This window comes from Phaethon aethereus (assembly GCF_964289735.1).
Source record: "Phaethon aethereus genome assembly, chromosome: 16".
Taxonomy (NCBI): domain Eukaryota; kingdom Metazoa; phylum Chordata; class Aves; order Phaethontiformes; family Phaethontidae; genus Phaethon; species Phaethon aethereus.
This window is the reverse complement of record NC_138592.1, coordinates 9811441-9829921: the sequence shown is the minus strand read 5'-3', so window position 1 is coordinate 9829921 and position 18481 is coordinate 9811441. Positions and strand designations below refer to the sequence as shown.

Genomic DNA, 18481 nt, shown 5'->3' with positions numbered 1-18481 from the left:
GTCCCAGGTTGCTCTCAGGATAGACAAACTCCACGTGTCCCCACATTCTGAATGCACACAGTTGGGAATCTGCTCCTCAACTGTTCCATTGACCAAACAAGATGGTTTGGCTAAATCTTAGGCACCAGCCTTAAATTCCTTGATTAGTATTACTTTGAAGGTACAAGAGCATCCTATCAATAAAGGTCCCTTTTCAGAAAAACATCCTGAGGCATTGGAAACATTTACCACCCAGTACTGGATCACTTATTAGTTTCCGCATTTCTCTCTGAGTCAGGAGAAAGAACAACTTAGGGTACCGGCAACTTCCTTCCATGGTCAGCATGCAGATAAGGAAGTAAATTAGATTATATGACCCACTGCCTTGAGTCTTACAGGAAAAGAGAACTGACTTTGGATTGCAAGACATTAATTATCAACAAAACAGCTTGATTTCCAAAGGTGAATTAACCCTATAATCACAAATAATAGCTAAAATTTGTAAAACACAATTCATCCCACTTAAAGAAACTGGAGACATATCTGTGCACTGGCGTGAAATCCAGCTTCATCTAGAAAGTCCCCGCAGAATGATTTGTTTGAATGATTTTAGACATTGCATGAGTGATTGGCTTTTTGTCTTGTTTTGGATTTTTTGAGAAAGGTACAGTCTGCTGTCATCAAGCTATTCAGGGGAAATCACTGAATTGCAATCAGCCTTTCTATCTGCAATGCACTCACTCTAAAGGTGTGAATAAAGCTCTGCTTACAGCATTTTCTAAATCAAACCTTGCCAGCTGTGCTGTCCATACCTTGCTTTTAGTTAACAAGGAAGCAGCTATTCTCTAAAGGCTGCCAAGTATGCAGCACCAATTTGTGTGCTCCACATGTGTGTTTCTATATATTCTGCATAGAATGATGCAGGTACTAGCTAGATGCAATAGTTCCATCTGCTGTCCTAATATGTTTTTATTTTCTTAATAATTCTATAGGAAGAGTTAATATATGTCCAGAAATGAGCACTACTTATTTTGAAAATGACCTGTTACTATCTCCAGGAGAAATCACTATACCTCAGAATTATGACACCAAAGGCCTACTAGCACATGCACAAATAGGAACAGAAACCAACTGACTGTACAACATAAAAGCATGCTCCTCATGTGGTTTGCCCAGGAAGAAATCAAGGCTTCAGAGCACCTCAACATCAAGTACTTAATTTTCCGAAAGATACCCAAAGACAGCAAAAGCAATGGGCACAGTAACATCAGTAATTGAAGGCAATCTTTTATCAACACAGGAATCGCTGGGCAAAATTATCTGGCCTACTTCGTGCAGGAAGTGAAAGCAAATGATTGCAACGGTTGCTTCTCGCCCTAAAATCTAAGAATCTTTATTTTTCCATCAGACCCATCATGATGGTATCTAAATATTGTTGATGCATTTCCTGTTTGCTGTTGACCTAGCTACTTCCCATTTATACCCATTTGAGAGGTTTTTCAATAGTAAGGAACAGAGTAAGAAGTTTTATTTGATGTTTTCAGAGACAACACAGGATTTCTCACCTTTCTAAGTGGGACTAAGCTGGAGGAGGAGAACAAAACATCATAGCTGGTGGAATTGCAAATTACAGCCAATTATAAAATGACTGATCTGCCTAAGTACTAACACATATCTTACAACTCATGCTGTTCTGTGATGGGGGTTTTGCTTCCCTATGTATTTCAGACTGGGAGAATTTGGGGATATGTAGCAATTGTTCAGTAAAAATAATTCACAAGGACTCATGAGGAAGAGCTCTCCCCACTGAAAAATCAATACAGAGTTAAAAGAAACAGCATATTAACTTGTTCATCAGTAAGCAAACAAAAACATTGTATACAAAAGTTGGTCTTCTCATGCATCCTCTACTTCTCTTTCCACTTTTTTAAACTAATCTTTGTTTCCCAGAAGGATTAACCAGAATCAAATTGACCTGCCTGAGACTAAGCCATAACACACATCTACAAGGATTCTGTGCATTCCAAAAGAATGAATCTAAGCAGAGTTCATTTTGATGAACAGACCTCTGATTAAGCTGCAGGCTTTCAGCAGCTTCCCAGACTTGGCCTAGTTTAACATGTCCCCTCATTATAATCTGTCTCAGAAAGAGATTGACAGGATGATGCCAGTACATGCTCAGTGTCTGATAGTGACAGTTGTATTAGAGAGGGAGATGCAGACTGGAGGGTGGGGATGTTGAAGAAAAAATGATGAACTGAGGAAAGTGCTCTAAAAAACAACTACTGCTCTTATCGAAGTTACAGATGACTCTCAAGGGCAAGAAGAAGAGACACTGCAGAAGCAAAATGATGTTACATTGTTCTTCATGTTGGAAATATTGAGGGTGGCAGCGATGGCAACAGGATGAGGATCAGATCAGGGATGGTCCATTGGGACAGTTGGAAGGAAGTGTGAAGTCACAGAAACCAGTGAAACTGCTAGTTTGGTTAAACAGAAACACCAGACAAGGTGGAGACTGTTCCAAATTATGTGAACAAATTAATGCCAAATTCCATGTTGGACTGCTTGCACACTCCCCACATTCAGGCTACATCCCTTATAATTGTAAAATACTTGGTCGTAAGTATGCTGATCTTCACTTCTTTTTGACAATTTAGATGCCTTGGATTAAAACAGTTGGAAGCTGTAGGCCTTATCAAATTAGCATGTATGGTATGTAAGTGTATATACATGGCACCAGTGTTTCAGAATCCATATCCATGCTAATGGAAAAGGCAAATTTTCAATTTCATAGAAGAGATTGGCATCAGATATATCAAAAATAGGCATAAATTTCCTTTGTAGACTTCCTCCTACAACCAGCTCGGTAGCTTATATCACTACATTGTTAAGCAAAAAATTTATTTAATCCAGCAATTGCAGCTTTCCATAGATAGAAATTATGAACCCTTCTCATTAGAAATAAACTGTGAAATACATCTGAAAAAAATAAAACCAGTTATTTACAAACATAGCACTTTGCTCTAGAGCCATAATTTACAAGGCCCCTAGGAAACTGTCAATCAGTTTCAAATTTCTTACATATTCAGAAGAAAAAAATGCTGCCATGTTGAGCATTGGCATGTATCTGTGAAATATAAATCTAGTTTTCCTCCTTTGAATTAATTAGTTTTAAATTAATTAATTTAAATTTAGAAATGTTCCACAGCTTACTGGGAAGGAAAAACACTTCTTCCTTTTTGAAATTTTGAGCTGAGTGACCTAGGTGACTTTGTTACAAAACAGTGTATATAAACAAATCTGAAAGGGTTTTCAGCCCCAGAATGTTGCTGTGGTTAAGTTAAACCCTAAAGAACAAAAACAAAAAACAAACAACAAAACCCAGTAAGTTTGGATACCACTTCATTTATAGCATCATGGACACTTTAATAGTCATGCTTCAGGCTTCAGAGTTCAAACCATGCCTCTTGCCTAGATGACTCATGAGTTGCACTGAACCTGAAATGGTTTTATCTGTTTCTAGAAGTCTTGCTATATAGAACATTATATGACTTTGCTGAGCTTGCTATCCAAAAAATACACAGCTGGATATCTGGGTTGTTCTCACATCTTTAGCTGGATGCCAAGAACATTCTTCAGGGAAAAAAATGAGCAAGGTTTAAAACATACACAAAAGATAAAAAATAACCCAAGAGAGCCACGGAGAGCACCCGAGAGTCCCAACATTAGGAAGTTTACATGACCTCTAATAAAATGTCCTCAGCTAAGAAATCCTCAGCTGGCAATGATCAGCCTCAACATTTTAAATGTCAGCATCACTGAACGCCAACGCCATTCTCTCCATGAGACCATTTAACACCACTGACTCCCTGTGGTGCACCTCCCAGAGGCTTCCAACTCCACTGATTCAAGAACTTCAACTAAAGTCATCACAAGATAAGCTGCCAACCCTTTGCACACCATTCTGACTTCCCAGTATTTCTACTGAGTGGCTCTTTTTTCAGATTTCCTCTTCCCCCAAGCTTCACATTGTAGTTTTCCAAATCTCTAATTTTTCTCCCTTCCATTGTAAATGCTTCTACCTACACAGATCCACCTACTGATAAACAAATCACTAGAAACCCACCCATGAGTTATTTAACTGGAACAAACACAAATATACCACTTGCTTTCTAACCTAATGCTTGCTAATCTAACCTTTCTCTTTTATACAGGAAATCTGTATGAAGCTAAATAAGCTAACTTTCAAAGCTCACAGGAAAACTAAAGGCTTGTAGAAATGGAAAGAGAAACTTCCATTATTGAGACCAGCCCTGATTTCATCTTCTAGACCTCTTTGTCTTTCAAATGAGATCTGCCCATTTGAAATTTCAGTCCATTCTAGCTCTAACATCTTCCTTTCTTTCATAGTCCATTTGTTCTATTACAGTTTAGCAGCAGCCTGCATACCCAAAATAAACACTAAATTCTAAACTCGTCAGAGTGATGCCACCCACACCTTCAAGAGCATTTACACAGCGTGTAAGAAACAGAAATCCCTGTATGCAGTATGAGTCACAATACTTCAGCCCATTAAACTGTGTAGCAAACTGTCTCCAAGGAGCTTGCTAGTCCCACGTCCTACCTCCCATCCTTCAATGTGGGACTGCAACTGTTCAAGGGCTTCCAGTTTTTCCATTTGTCTCTTGGTCTCGTTGATATTTGTGCAGACTGTCTTCATTGCCTGCAATGCGTTCTGGACAGCTGGGTGATCAGGATGCTTAGAGGGAGTCCTCTTAGCTAATTCCTTCAAAAAAAAAAGAAAACATGCAACGTAAACTTAGAAGCGGGTTATAGAAAGGCATAAGCATTAGTGAAATCCCACAGGAAAATGCCAGAACCACTGCAAAATTAAAGAGAAGTTAGGAGCATGTTACTGTAGATGCTGTTTTCTGTTCTTCAGCTGTGCAAGGTTGCCATTTTATACGAATGCTGCTAAATAAACGAAGTAATCACTCATGTTAAATATGACAAATTAAGAGAGTTCAAGCCAAACATGTTTTCCTATGTCATATATGTTTGCTACTAGTGTGAACTAAGGCCAACTAAATTAAAAGATTACATAAAAAACACTGCTCACTTCAAAGACATGCGATGGACTGTTGACCTAGCCATGGCTAGATGCTATACCAGCCCTACTGATGTTCATCCAGTATGTCAGTGATGCTGGATCAGGCCACTTCGATCAGATAAAAATTCTGCCCATAGCAGGTCTTCTGAGGAACCACTAGAGCTACGGAAGCGGGGTTTTCTGTGAACTATGGCCTTACAGGAAAAATGCTAGGCTGTATACCCCACCCACAGTACTTACAGAAATGATCAGCTATAGATTAATCCCAATCCATATGAAGCTTTAGGACCTAGGTTGTTTAGATCTGTAACGAGCAGAAAAATGCAACCAACGTGCAAACGTTACCTGAGTGGAACTGCCCTCATGAGAAGCCCGTCTCGGGGCCCAAAGCAGGATTCCAGTGAGACACCTCTCCTCACTGAGATACCTCAGCGTACCGGGTGTCTGTACCCAGGCGCTGGCAGGGGAGGAGAGGTGAGGTGAGGAGCTGCCCTGTGCCAGTTCCAGCCGGTTCCAGCCAGCTCTGCAACAGACCCACAGCAGGACCCAGCTGAGCCCACTGGAGAAGCTGGTGGTGCCTCTATGAAAACGTGTTTAAGAAAGGGCAAAACGTGGCAAGGCAGAGAGCAAAAACGTGTGAGAAGCAGCCCTGGGAGCACCAAGGCCTGCGAGGCGCCTTCCCAGGAGCAGGGATGTGCTTCAGGTGCCAGAGCAGAGATTTCCCTACAGCCCATGGAAAGACGATGCTGGAGCAGGTATCTTTCCCAAGCCCATGGAGAGGACCATGACAGAGCAGATATCCACACTGCAGCAGGTAGATGTTCCCTAAAGAAACCATGGCAGGTAGAGAGGCCATGCAGGAGCAGGCTCTCCTAACAGGAACTGCAGCCCATAAAGGACCCACACAGGACCAGGTTTATCCTCAAGAACAGCAGCAGCCCCAGGAGAGCTCACGCTGGAGCAGAGAAAAGTGTGAGGATGAAGGAACAGCAAAGAAGAAGTGCGACATACTGACTGCAAGCCCCTATTCCCCACACGCCCTGGGTTCAGGGCTAGGGGGAAAGTACAGGAGTTGGGAATGCAAGAGTGAAGTTGAGCCTGGGGAAAACAGTGGGGGAAGGTGTTTTTGTTTCTCACCAGCCAAATATATTTTAATTAGCAATAAATAGAGTCAAATCTGTGTTGCCTGTGATAGTAATTAGTAAGTGATCTCCCCATCTTTATCTTGATTCACAAGCATTTTTTCATCTTATTTTCTCCCCCACCCCATCAAACAGTATGAGTGAGAGAATGGCTGGGTGGACAACCAGCAGCCAGCCAAGGTCAACCATGCAGATAAGCACCTACAGCTCTGTGCATGATGAGTCTGTGTGTCCATAAACTGCAGGGAAATGCACTAGCCGTAGCTGTCCCATGTTTTTATGTGTCAGGAAATGTAGTAATAATTTTATGAAGGAGGAAATTCATTTACAGAAGATTAACTTGTCCAATGGCAAGTCACTTGCAGAACCAAGACTTTCTGGCACTCAGTTCAGTGTTTTAAACTCCAAGACAGGCCCATGGCAAGTGAAGAGGGTCCCCCAAAAGTCAAAGTGGAAAAAAGTTCTGGAGGGGGAGAGGCCAAGAGAGCAGTGGGAGTTTAGCAGGGACTCTTCCCCAAATTGTGTTTAGGAGGTTGGGGCACATGTTTTGACTGGAGAGATTAACATAGAGATGAACAACATGTCTGCTCTGAAGGAGTTCCTAAGAGACTCTGCTCCACTTTATTGAATGCACAACAGCCCAGTTAAATGCTGCCCACTGAAATACAGTAGTGGGAAAACTTGGGACCCGATAATATTAACCAGTTTGGCAAAAAGAGGCAACCATTGTCAACTCGCAATTAATCATTTTTTAGACCAATACTATTTTATAGTCAGCCACAATTGGATAAAGATACATTAAAGAAGCCTTAACTAAGGCTGGTAATTTCATCTTGATACATAATACGGTGTTTAAGACCCACATTTTTACATTGCCTGGAACATTTAACTTTCTCACTATGTTCTGTTTTGCCTCAACATGTTATTTGGTTGTTTTAAAGTCCTGTGTCTAAATGGCAAACTGCTGCTGAATTGCATCATTCTGCATAAGACACAAGAATATAGGCAGAGACCCTACACAGAACTGTGGGCTGAACATATCTGAATTGCTTCAATCCATAGTTCCCACAGCTAAGGGCAAAGACAGCCCATTACAGTTGTCCACCCAAAATAAGTGACTGCAATCCCCAAATGCCTGTCATGGGCTCCAACTAGGCTGACTCTGTGGTTTGATTTGCCTTTTGCTTCTCCACATCAGCATGTTAACCTAAGTAAGTGTCTCTTCACCACACAAAATTTTGCCATATTGGCGTTAAAGATTTTTGTGCCATGCTGTCTTGCTTGGTGCGGACACTGTGATTTCAGGTATGACCTTGAGTATTACTGGGGCTTGCCTTGCCTGAGTTAGTCGCACAACCCTGTAATACAAGCACTGCTCCTAAACTGACGGGTACTTTTAAGCTCAAGTTACATGGCCTGTCACAGAGTAGTGGGATATGGGTTTAAGTTCAAGTTCTGCTGAAGCTTGCATTAACTTACAGTAACTATAATAGCTGCTAATCAAACCACTTTGCTAATCCAGACACTCTGTGCTGCTAAATCAAGGAGCTTTCTCTGTCCTTGTGTTGATTCATAGATCTGCTCTACAAAGGTCTTTAGACAGAAGTCACCTTTAGCATGTGAAAGGCAGGAGAAAGGTGTTGCACCTTGGTGACACTAAACTCTGCTCCACGCTTCCAAAACAGAGTGCAGAATTTTTGCTATGTGACTCTCATTAAAAACCAAGTAAGTTCTGCATGTCAGGTGTCACCCACACTGCTTTGGAAACAGGTATGTATACACTAGCACTGTCTAACCATCCTTTTCTGAAATATCACCAAGATACCGAGGAAGCACTTCCCATTCACAGCAGCCCTCTGCTGCAATAAACACAGCATCTTCCCCACTCCTGCTAGCTGCCTGCAGTTCTGCCCAAGGAGCAGGAAAGGAGGCTGGAAAAGGCAGGGAGGGTGCTGGCTGGGGAAGTCAGTTGCCTCAGCAGCACAGACAGTCAGAGAACTTTGTCTCACCACTGCCCGGTCTTAAGCCGTGTGAGGAAGAGTCCTGCTGCTCTGACTGCCATTCCCCAAAATTGCAGAGCCTAGCACTTCTGAAATCAGTCAGGGAGCTCTGGGTGCTTATTTGTTTTATTGACAGATTTATGATGTGTAAACTCTGAGAGCATTTGACGTTTTGAAAGGCAGCTGAGAGACAGACCAGATAGTAAACCTTTGGGTATGACTGTCTTGTCCTCCATAAAGCTCATATTTGTATATTCACTAATTGTGGTTAACCCCCAAAAAAACAACCAACCAAAATAAAAAAGAGGAGAGAACTCGGTAAAAAGAATATTACACAGGAAGACGCAAAGAGGTGGCAGGAGCGATGATGAGCAAATAATGCAGGCAGGCAGAGGAAACTAGAGGTTTTTTAAATGTAAACACAAGTTTAATATTTCCTAGAAAAAAGGATGTTTTTCTGATCTTTATTAAAAAAGAAGTCTCTGTCATCCTTCCCCATGTCCTCTCCTGCCACACAAAAATGATTGTGTACTTAAAACTGACAACAGAACACATGTTTTGCAGATGAATTTTACAAGTCTCCATTTTAAAATCTCCTTCCTCCTGTCTTTATACTCTTGAGGACTCTCAGACATGGCTTAACATGGATTTTGTGCAATGAATGTTAACACTGTGCACTGACTGGTGCAAATAATTGCTTGACAGGCTCTCTCGCTTTGCGCTACAAACCACTGCATGCATACATTACAGTTTCAGAGACACATTCGTTGGTTACTTACTGAATATCTCAAGATTACAGAGATAACAAAGACAATATATTTCTTTGTTTATCAGTTCAAAAAGTTGTGTTAATAAACAGTTCAGTTCCAAAATGTGCTTTTAAAAAAAACCCAAACCCTTCTGTTAACATAAAAGTTTCCAGGAGGTTTATATTCATATTTTACATTTTTTAATATTTGCTTGTATTAAAAATTATTTTCCACTTAAACTAACCAGAAAGTAAATGTTACACCAGGCTCTACCTGTGTACCCGCCAAGCAGGTTTTTTTATTCTGTATATTTTTAGAATTTCTAATTGTGTCATGTTTCTGCAGGGTAAAGACTAGACAAGCAATGATAAATCAGTAAAACTTATTATATTCGATGCACCATCAAATCTATGACATATGCTAAATTAAAATGTAACAAAAACATGTTTCCAGTTTTATAAATATTACGAATTATTTGTGATTATATAAAAGAAGTGTGGAAGACAGAAGTATGATTTACAAATTGGCAGTGTTCCTTACAACTCTGTAGGGTATAAATAATTCTTAATGTTGTGCCTCAGAGTTGGATTTCTACCAGGCAATGTCATGAATCTAAGAGCAACAGCACTTTGGGGGGGCAGGGGGGAGGACAAAAAACTAAACCCCCAAAGATTAAATATATTCAATTACATCCAGTTGGAAGGTTCTGTTCCTTAAACAGCTCTGAGAAAAATGGAGAGGGAAAAGAGGGGAGACAGTGAGTTAACCTTTCTTTATCCTGCTCTGTATCCACACCATTGGCTTCCCATCTTTCCCTTTCAAAGTCCAGGCACTGCATTTCTTAAGGCCTGTGTGCCTCACTGTTGGGCTTTCCCTTTCAAGAGGATTCTGCATCTGGTCACTCAGGTTTTCTGCATTCCGGTTTTTCTTTCCCTCCTAGGACCAATGAGTCTTCTATGACATGAAGCAATACGTAATTACTGCCCTAAATCGTCCGCGGACTTGTGTACATTATGAGGTATTTTTAAAGGATCAGAGGTGGAATGTGCATTTCTGGCTGGAGTCCGAGCGATTCCATACGAGAACAGACATCAAACAAGAAACCACCTCTGCGACAGGCACTGGGCTATCAGGAGCCTGTAGGGCTGCGGCTATCATGCGCTGCACATTCCTGGTGTGTTGGGAGGAAGGAGACAGAAAGGACTGCTCCTAATCCCCACCCCCAATGGTGTGATTAACTCGTGATCACCACTCCCCTAGGGTTTTCTTCTTGCTGACTTAAATGCTCTTTATTAAGGGAAAAAGGCTATTTTTGTTCAGAGATTGGTTTACACAACAACTGCTTCTACTTTTAAGTAGTATAGTTCACACTAATTAATACAGAGTCATACAATTATCGTCGGTGAGACAGAGCTGCCTTAACCCAAAACGTTCTGCTAGAAATACTCACTTGGAAAGCTTTCCAGTGTACGTACACACGCTGGAGTTTTAAGACGCTCACACAGTATATGCTCTCAAGGTCTGTGCATCCATTTGCCTTCGCTTCTTTTCTTCTTACCAAATCATAATGCCCATCACAGCCAGGACAGTTTTGTTTTGTTCAAGTCTAGTCTAAGCCCCTTTCTCACTTTTAAGGAAATTTTATAATGAAGCTCACGGCTAACAAATATTTAGAAATCCTACACCCCCAAATACAGTTCAAATCATTTGCTGAACTTTGACAGCAAGAAAAAGAAGTGGAAGTCACATTAGGGAGGTTTTGGATTGGGAATAAAAGTAATTTACTGACCAACAAATTTCATGCTAAATTTTCTTGCATGCTATCTGAAGCAGACAAAAACTGTATTAGGCACAAAAATATTAATATCAGTATTTCTCTATATGCACAGAGATTATGAAACACTACAGCTAGGTTTGAGTCCCACCCTTCAAACCATATATAAGCCTTGCAAAGTAGACAGTGTTCCAAAGAAAACAACCAAAATTTTAAAGCTCAAAAAATAAAAAAACCCAACCAAAAAACCTGTTTCCAGTCAGCCATTCCAAAGTTGCAATATTTAGTTCACAAAAAATGGAAACTACAGGTAAAATTGAAATTTATTAATCACCATCATTTGAATCATTGTTTTGTCTCCATGATTTGTTAGTTCAAAAAACCAAATAGCTTCATCAGAGGATGAGAAAACACAAGATCACCAATTTCAGGATGCCATCCTTTATATTGGAAATTATTGGTAATTTATGTTTACAGTATATCTGCACTTGGAGATATTTCAGTACATTATTCCTAATTAAGTAACCCAAATTAACTCCGTGCTAGATGCTATTATTCTGAAAAAGAATACTCACATATGGTATTAATAAAAAAAATAGTTACAGTGTTTTAAATATGTGCCTTACTCTACTCTTTAGGTTGACTTTCAAACACAGACAAGTCTGAGTTACTGTGTTCATACTATCTTTATCAAACCTAACTACTTAGCTGTACTAAATTCTTACGCTATATAACAAGGTCGTATCAAAGTTATCAGAAAATCTGGATGTTCGCAAACTCTTCCTAAAAACAAAAAGTAAAAGAGGAAAGTAGGATAGCACTAGTCTATGACTTTTCTAATCAGTTGGAATACAATAGTATCTGTTTGCCCTGGGAATTAGATAAAATAAGATCCAATCCCCATGAATACAAAATAGCTATTTCAGGAGCAATAACTGCAGTTCAGCAGCAAAGGGAGAGCAAACACTTAATTTGAGGGTTGTGTTATTTTAAAATATGCCTTTTTTTTTTTTTGCTTGGAGAGTTGCATTTTCTTGGTCAGCTCTAGCAGAATCAGCCTGTAATTTCCTTCAGCTGTTCTCACATCTGAAACATTCGTGTCCACTCTGGTAATTTCGTGCTAGCAAGTACCAAACAAGTCTTGAAGGGGATACAATTATTCACTATGAAATTACTACTTCTGAAAATCAGCATCAACTGATCACAGATATTTTCTGAACTGAACAACCTCTAGTAATGGCATAGTCTCACTGAATGAGGCAGATTTGTTGCCTAACTGAAACAAAATTCCCCTCAGCTTTTTCTTAAAACTTTTATTTCCTGTCCAGGAAATTTCAAGTAGTGAACAGCGTGTGATTTATATCACCCTATATACAAAAAGAAATCCATAGGAAAAAAGGAATGGAACATCACGAGATGCCTCAACACAGCTCCTCCCATTTGCTCCCTTCCTGGCTATTTGTTCAACAAGTACGCATGGGTCTCGGTGAACCACACCAGAGCCAAACACCAGAGTCCCCAGGCCCAAAAGCAGTCACAGTGCTGGCATCAGAGGACAGATTTATCTTTATTCTACCCTTCTGTGGCTTGAAGCCCTAGCCTTGTAGGTCTTGGCTTTGGCTTTCAAAGGAGGGAGGTTTGAGCCTCCCTTTTTGACATACACAACTGTACACGTGTGAGAAAGTGGAAACCACCAGTTTATTTCCACTGGCCTATATTTGATCCCCAGAGCCTAATGACTTCAGTTGCCATTGAACTTGGAAAGATCTGAATTATAGTTTAAAATATTTATTTTGTTCTAATCTTCTTTTAATACCCTCTTGCAAAACAAATTCTTAAAGAAAAGCAAGATAAAACTGGTCCATTCATAACTCTTCCAATCCCTGATACATACTTTCCGAAAGACCTGCCCTAAAACGGTACAGAGGAATGAGAAAATTGAAGCTGAAGAATACCAAAATGTCATTGCATCAATGATGCTACTACCTTGTAATCAAAGGTGTGCATTTCTTTTGGGTGTGTTTCTGTAACCAGCATCCTCATGACGTTTGAGTAAAAGCCCTGAGATTTCAGGAAAATTAGTAGCATTGGCAGGTTCTGCCATTCTAGCATTTTGAAGAGCTTTTAAAACAGAATAGAAATTTTAATTTGCAAGTCTAGCTTCTGTCAGTAGATAAAAAGTCTACAGATTATTCAACCTGATAGAAATATACCACTTATAATCATGTTTTCCAGAAAGCTTAGAAGTTAAGCAGGTCTCATTAGCAATGGGTGATTCAGCAACCAAAACATAATGAAAAGAGAAAAAGAAGCAGCACTGAGGTGAAGAAATGTAGGGAGGTCTCTAAGACAGCTGTGTACGTGGCTTAGAGCTGAGATCCCCAAACTGTGCTTGAGAGATGACTGGTGATCCACATATTGAGTAGTCAGATCAGATACATGAAACCACACTGACTTCAGAGCTACTTCAAGCTTATCAAGGACACAGAGAAAAATATAAAAAATACAGAGTGCTAGCAGTGATCTTTTGGTCCAAAAAGTTTGGAAAATAGTGGGGTAGAACTGGTTAAAGATCACTTTTAGGTAAGCATAGAAAGGGTACACCAGATATTGACCGCTCTGGTTGGATTAAGATGTCTCCAGCATGGAATAAATAGATGAAGGAACCTGGTCTTCAGGCTCTGTACCCATTAATGACTCCCTTCACACAAAGGGTAACCATGACAGGAAATCTGCAGGATATTAACTCTACATTTTGTAGTAACAGCACAAATATAAAAATCAGTTTAAAAGTAAGAACCCAGCCACTATCTCTGGTTGAAGTTTCTTGGGAAATAGAAGAGGCACCTCTGTAAGGAATCAAAACAATCTCTGATTTTCAGTCTTGAACACACAGTTAGATAACAATCACAGAACACACCACAGAGTGAAAATTAGAAGACATAAATATCAAAAAACTTGGTCAAGAATGCGCACTTTAAGGTCCCCACATCCCCTGGTCCGTTTACCATATCAAATGCTATAGGAACTCCTTTTCTGTGCACATGGATGTTGCTCACAGTCATCACGCAGATCCACAGACTGAACGGGCACCAAATTCTCCCCACACTAACCCCAAATAAACACAGCAGACTTAAACTGAGGCATCATTAGGATTTCAATTATGTCTACATAACCAGTCCTCTCTGAAGATAAACCAGAGCTGGAGCCACTTACTTGCTTTCCTGATCTAGGCATCCTTGCCCTATCTTGACTATCATAAATACCGTGGAAATGTTTGTAGCAGTCTCGCACATTAGCTTCTCCTGCTATGTGCCTAAATTGAGCGCACTTTTGTTTGTTCAAACTGTAAGTGGAGTCGTGGACAGATTGACTGGACTGATAGACTGGCTGTATACCCATAAATCCCAGTAGCTAGGTCCATAAGGAACTGTGCATGAATGTCTGCTATAAGAGGGGTTTGTGCACAGCTGCATAGACAACAGAATGATTCCACCTGTAGGAAAGACATTTTGAAAATTCAGTTCTGAAAGCTCCAACTGGATGGAAAGAAATAATTTAAACATTTATCAGATGAAGCAATTTTAAATGGAGCAGCGGATCAGTATTGAGCTAACCAGCTTGTACCTATGAAAACCCTTATTCACGCTGAATGCGTGGACACAGCACTGCGATAGCTTTACATGACATACAGTTGATTCATGTGGTCAGTGTCTGACCAAGAGCACCACAGAATTCTTACTTTCTTCAACAATTCACGAAGGGACCTTTCTTTCAGAATATGAAGCAATTTCTTCTTATATCTTTTATTAATTAATTTTATTTTAGTAAATGTAATGTTACTCTGATTGAGAAAGAGATTGATATCACTGAAGATTGATGGCTGTTAGTCACAGAGTAGCTACAAGGCCACCGGTGATGCAAGCTCCCCCAGCAACTTCTTTCTCCTTTTCCCTTTCCTTGTCCCAACAGGCATGCAACCCAGCCCTGACCTGAAGGGATGAGAAGCAAGTTAGCTCTTTTCGGGTCTTTTGTTCTTTAGCTCCTACAGTAAGAATTCTAGCAAGGGGGCCAATTAGTACCAACTGCAGTAGTCATTTCTGCAATGACACCTATCTGTTGGGAACTCAGATGAGACGACCAAACAGTTTTCAAACAAGCCTCCAAACAGCTGTCAGATACAGGATTTTGATCATTACTGACCTGAACACACTCAAACTAGAGACCTTGTGATGAAAGATGTATCCCATTTCCAGTCCCCAGAGCCATTCAGTCCCTCAGAACACTGATATAATTCTACCCGAACACAGCTTTTCAGGAAGTGGCTAAAATAGCACTCACAAGCCTTAGTAAACATCTGAAGAGCACCGAAGTCAAAAGGCATTAGTTAGTCAGTAAGTTACCCTGTCTGGTCTACCCACACCATTACAAGATTTAGCAGCCTGTCAGCATCAGCCAGCTTTTTGACCGTACCCATAAAAAGCCATTTTCTTCAGAGAGGATCCAACTCTTAGAAGTGCAAACCAGGAAGGTAGTACTGACAACAAAAGTCAGGGCTAAAAAATTGCAGAATAACTCCAAGAATAAAACCACCATCTGGAGAAATACTTTTTGGTTTACCTTAAGCAGAAGTGGATATTTGCAAATCCTCTGAATTGGAGTCAGCAGATAACCCTCTAGTGGAATGTCTGTCGTCTTTCTGCCTCCCAAAAGCATGCAACCCTATAATCAAAAAAGGAAACAAACGTTACCTCAGACACAAAGCTTTCAGATGCTCTTTGACATGATTTTGTATTCCTACAACATTTACGAAGGCCGGAAAGCACTTTGCCACACTTAAGATACAGAAAATCGGATTTTATTCACCACTGAAACAGTCATCAAGCCTGCAAAGTTCTTTGTGCATCAGCAGAAGAAAACTTGCTCTGGATAACAGTGGCTGTTGTATAGGAAGGTATCTTCCCAGAGAAATAATATACACCTGGTGACTCAAAAAAATCCCATAACAATATGATGACAAATCAGCAAACCTAGATGCAACATTACCTAAAAGAATCCAGCCTAGCCCCACAACCGATAGGACCATTTGTCTTCGTTCACTATGCAAAGTTTGCACTGTTGGTCCAGAAAACTCTTGAAGGCTAAAATAAAGCCTACTAACTAGTAATCATATAATTAACCCTGGTCCAATCCTTATGTCTGAAGGAAATTGAAGGGGAATTGAAATGAGTCCTCTGTATCACATCTACCAATTCTCTGGCAAAACATTATGTCTAAGCACAGCTCGACAAACAGCATGGCCACGCTGGCTGGCTAACCAGCACACATGCAGCTCTCAACCAGCCACAGCACGTATTGCTGCTTGCCCAGCAAAAAAAGCTACGGGACATGCAGGCAAGGCAAGAGGTGCAAGAGGCAATGAACTTTAAGGAAATTAGGTTTCATTAATTCTGATGTTCATTTAAAAAAAAAAAAAAAAAAGGAGGGGGGGTGTTCAGCGTCAATTTTGCAAAGCTCTTTGTCTTCCAAGCAGAAAGAAGGTGAAGGGCATTTCTATACCTAGAAAAATTATGACTCGGTGTTCTTTAAACACAGTAAGGAAGGGGACAATTATTGGACCAATGCACCAAAGAAATCCAAGTCCAAATAGATTTTAGGCTGAGGAACAGAAGCAGCAACTGATCAACCCTTGCAATACTCACACAATGAGTTCACACAAGTTTGGAGGGGCCCCGCATTCCAGAAAAATCATTTCACAGATAAATTTGCACTCACTATCTCAAAACATCTGATGCTCAAATGTCTCAGTAGTTTATGGAAATTCACTTCCAGGGATTCACATTGAAGGGGAGTATAAGAACTGGGTACGACATCAAAAAAAGACATCAAAAAAAAAACAACCCTACAATCCCTGACTTGTCCTTACTTTGTCACAACAGCCTGTAATCTCTGTGTGATAAACAAATACTGACCTACTGTAAGCTTTTTATACATTTCCCTGAAGATTCCGTTATTGGCTGCTGCCAGAGGCAGGTATTGGACTCAGATGGACTTCAAATCTATTTCAGATAAACTAGTCTACAATCCTATGTTTGACCCTGAATCTGGACAGCTTTGCTCCAAAAAAATCACCCCAGCTGCAAACCTGTCCTGTCAACAGAAGCTCAAGTTTAAATTCAGTTCAGCCAAGATGTGCTCGCTTTGGGGCATCACTGATAACATTTTGCCCTGTGAAACGTGTGCTGTGGCTCAGACACACTCTGAAATTTAGTGGATTTTTGGCTGTAGTTCAACAATCCTCCTCTTCAAGGAATGTTCACAGACATCATACATAAATCTCATTAGTTCTAACTGGTATTTTTACAGACAATCGTCTGTAAAATAACCCTTCCCCAGGCTATTCTAGATCTGTGGCGTTGGCTACAAGCTCACAAAGCTCCCTGTCCAATTTTCCAAGTCTCGAGTGATTCAGTCCTTCCCATCTCTTCTTTCAGCCCTCTCTCTAGCTCTGGGCTCAAAAATGCCCTTTAACACTTACTAATTTTTCAAACACATTCCCACATTCTATATTTCAGCAGCTGTAAGGGGGCAATTGGGCCAAATCTATCCTCACAAGCAAAGCTTTGTATTTTAATGCAGCTTTCTCTGCGTGGTGGCATTATATCATTGGCTTTAGGAGGCAGCGGACAGAAGGGAGGCCTGGAAGAAATTACAGCAGCCACAGCAAAGTAGACACTTCAGTGTAGCCTCTCCTCCCATATTTACTGCTATTTTAAGAGGCTCTTGGATTCAGGTGCTGCAGCAAGCCACAGCGGACAGTGTGACATCTTTTATGTGCTTCGTAATCAGTTTGCCAGCTGCTGCCGCTAACACAGACAGGAGGCTTTTGCCAATCCAGTGGAAGTGGAGAAATCTCTGAATGTTGGGAAGAAAGGTGTTTACATGCACTTTTGTCTCTCCTCTTTCTCATTAGTTTCCCTCAACAGAAGCACCCAGAGGAACGCATGAGCAAGGGAAGGGTCATCTGGTGACTCAAACTAATGGTTTAACAAGGTTCATTAAAACTCAGACATGACAAAGAGATTCTGACTACCCAATAGCATGAGTGCTTGTCCCTGCTGCTCCCTCTGAGGCCTATATTTTGTGGCTAAAAGAATGCTCTGGCCCTGCTTGTGACAAACATTTATGCAGAAGTTTCCTTTTGATGTACTATATTGGGAAAGAGCGGACCTTTGGCAGAAAGGAAGAAGAAACACAGAAAGCAGCACAGGTTCTTTGCAAAAGAGACAGCCTTTATTTTAACTCATAGTATTTACTAAGAAAAAAAAGCTAATGTGCTGAATTAGTCCCTCACCTACATGCCAACCCCATTCCAAATGCCATGCATTCATTGCCAGGAAAATAAGACATCCAAAAATCAAGCAGAATTGGGATGAAGTCTAGGAGAAGAAACATCCAAGAAAAGAAAGAAAAACAAGGAATGCTGGGCAGAAGACACTGTCCACTAGTTGCTTCCCAGCCCAGCCTCGATAGAGGCATTTGAAGGCTGTATGCCACAGTCCCTCCCAACATACCACTAGTACATCACAGGTTGGGTGGGGAGTTGGGTCATTTTTTGATATAAGCAGCAGTGATGCAGTCAAAACAATTCATCCAGACTACATTTCTTGCCCACAACTGGACTGGAAAAGGGTGTCAGAAGCAGGCCACATTTTTCTGGTGGG

At 40.6% G+C, this 18481-nt stretch overlaps 1 protein-coding gene across 1 annotated transcript in view; it reads right to left on the bottom strand.

Annotated features, from left to right (window-relative positions):
• Positions 1-18481, bottom strand: part of PREX1 (phosphatidylinositol-3,4,5-trisphosphate dependent Rac exchange factor 1) — a gene marked incomplete at its 3' end in the record, with an annotated part of 164612 nt that overhangs the window by 67229 nt on the left and 78902 nt on the right. The window contains exons 5-6 of the mRNA XM_082007383.1: positions 15378-15479; positions 4607-4768 (exon numbers count right to left, since the gene is read on the bottom strand). Of these exons, the coding sequence (XP_081863509.1) occupies positions 4607-4768; positions 15378-15479 (264 nt within the window). The remainder of the gene's footprint in view (positions 1-4606; positions 4769-15377; positions 15480-18481) is intronic.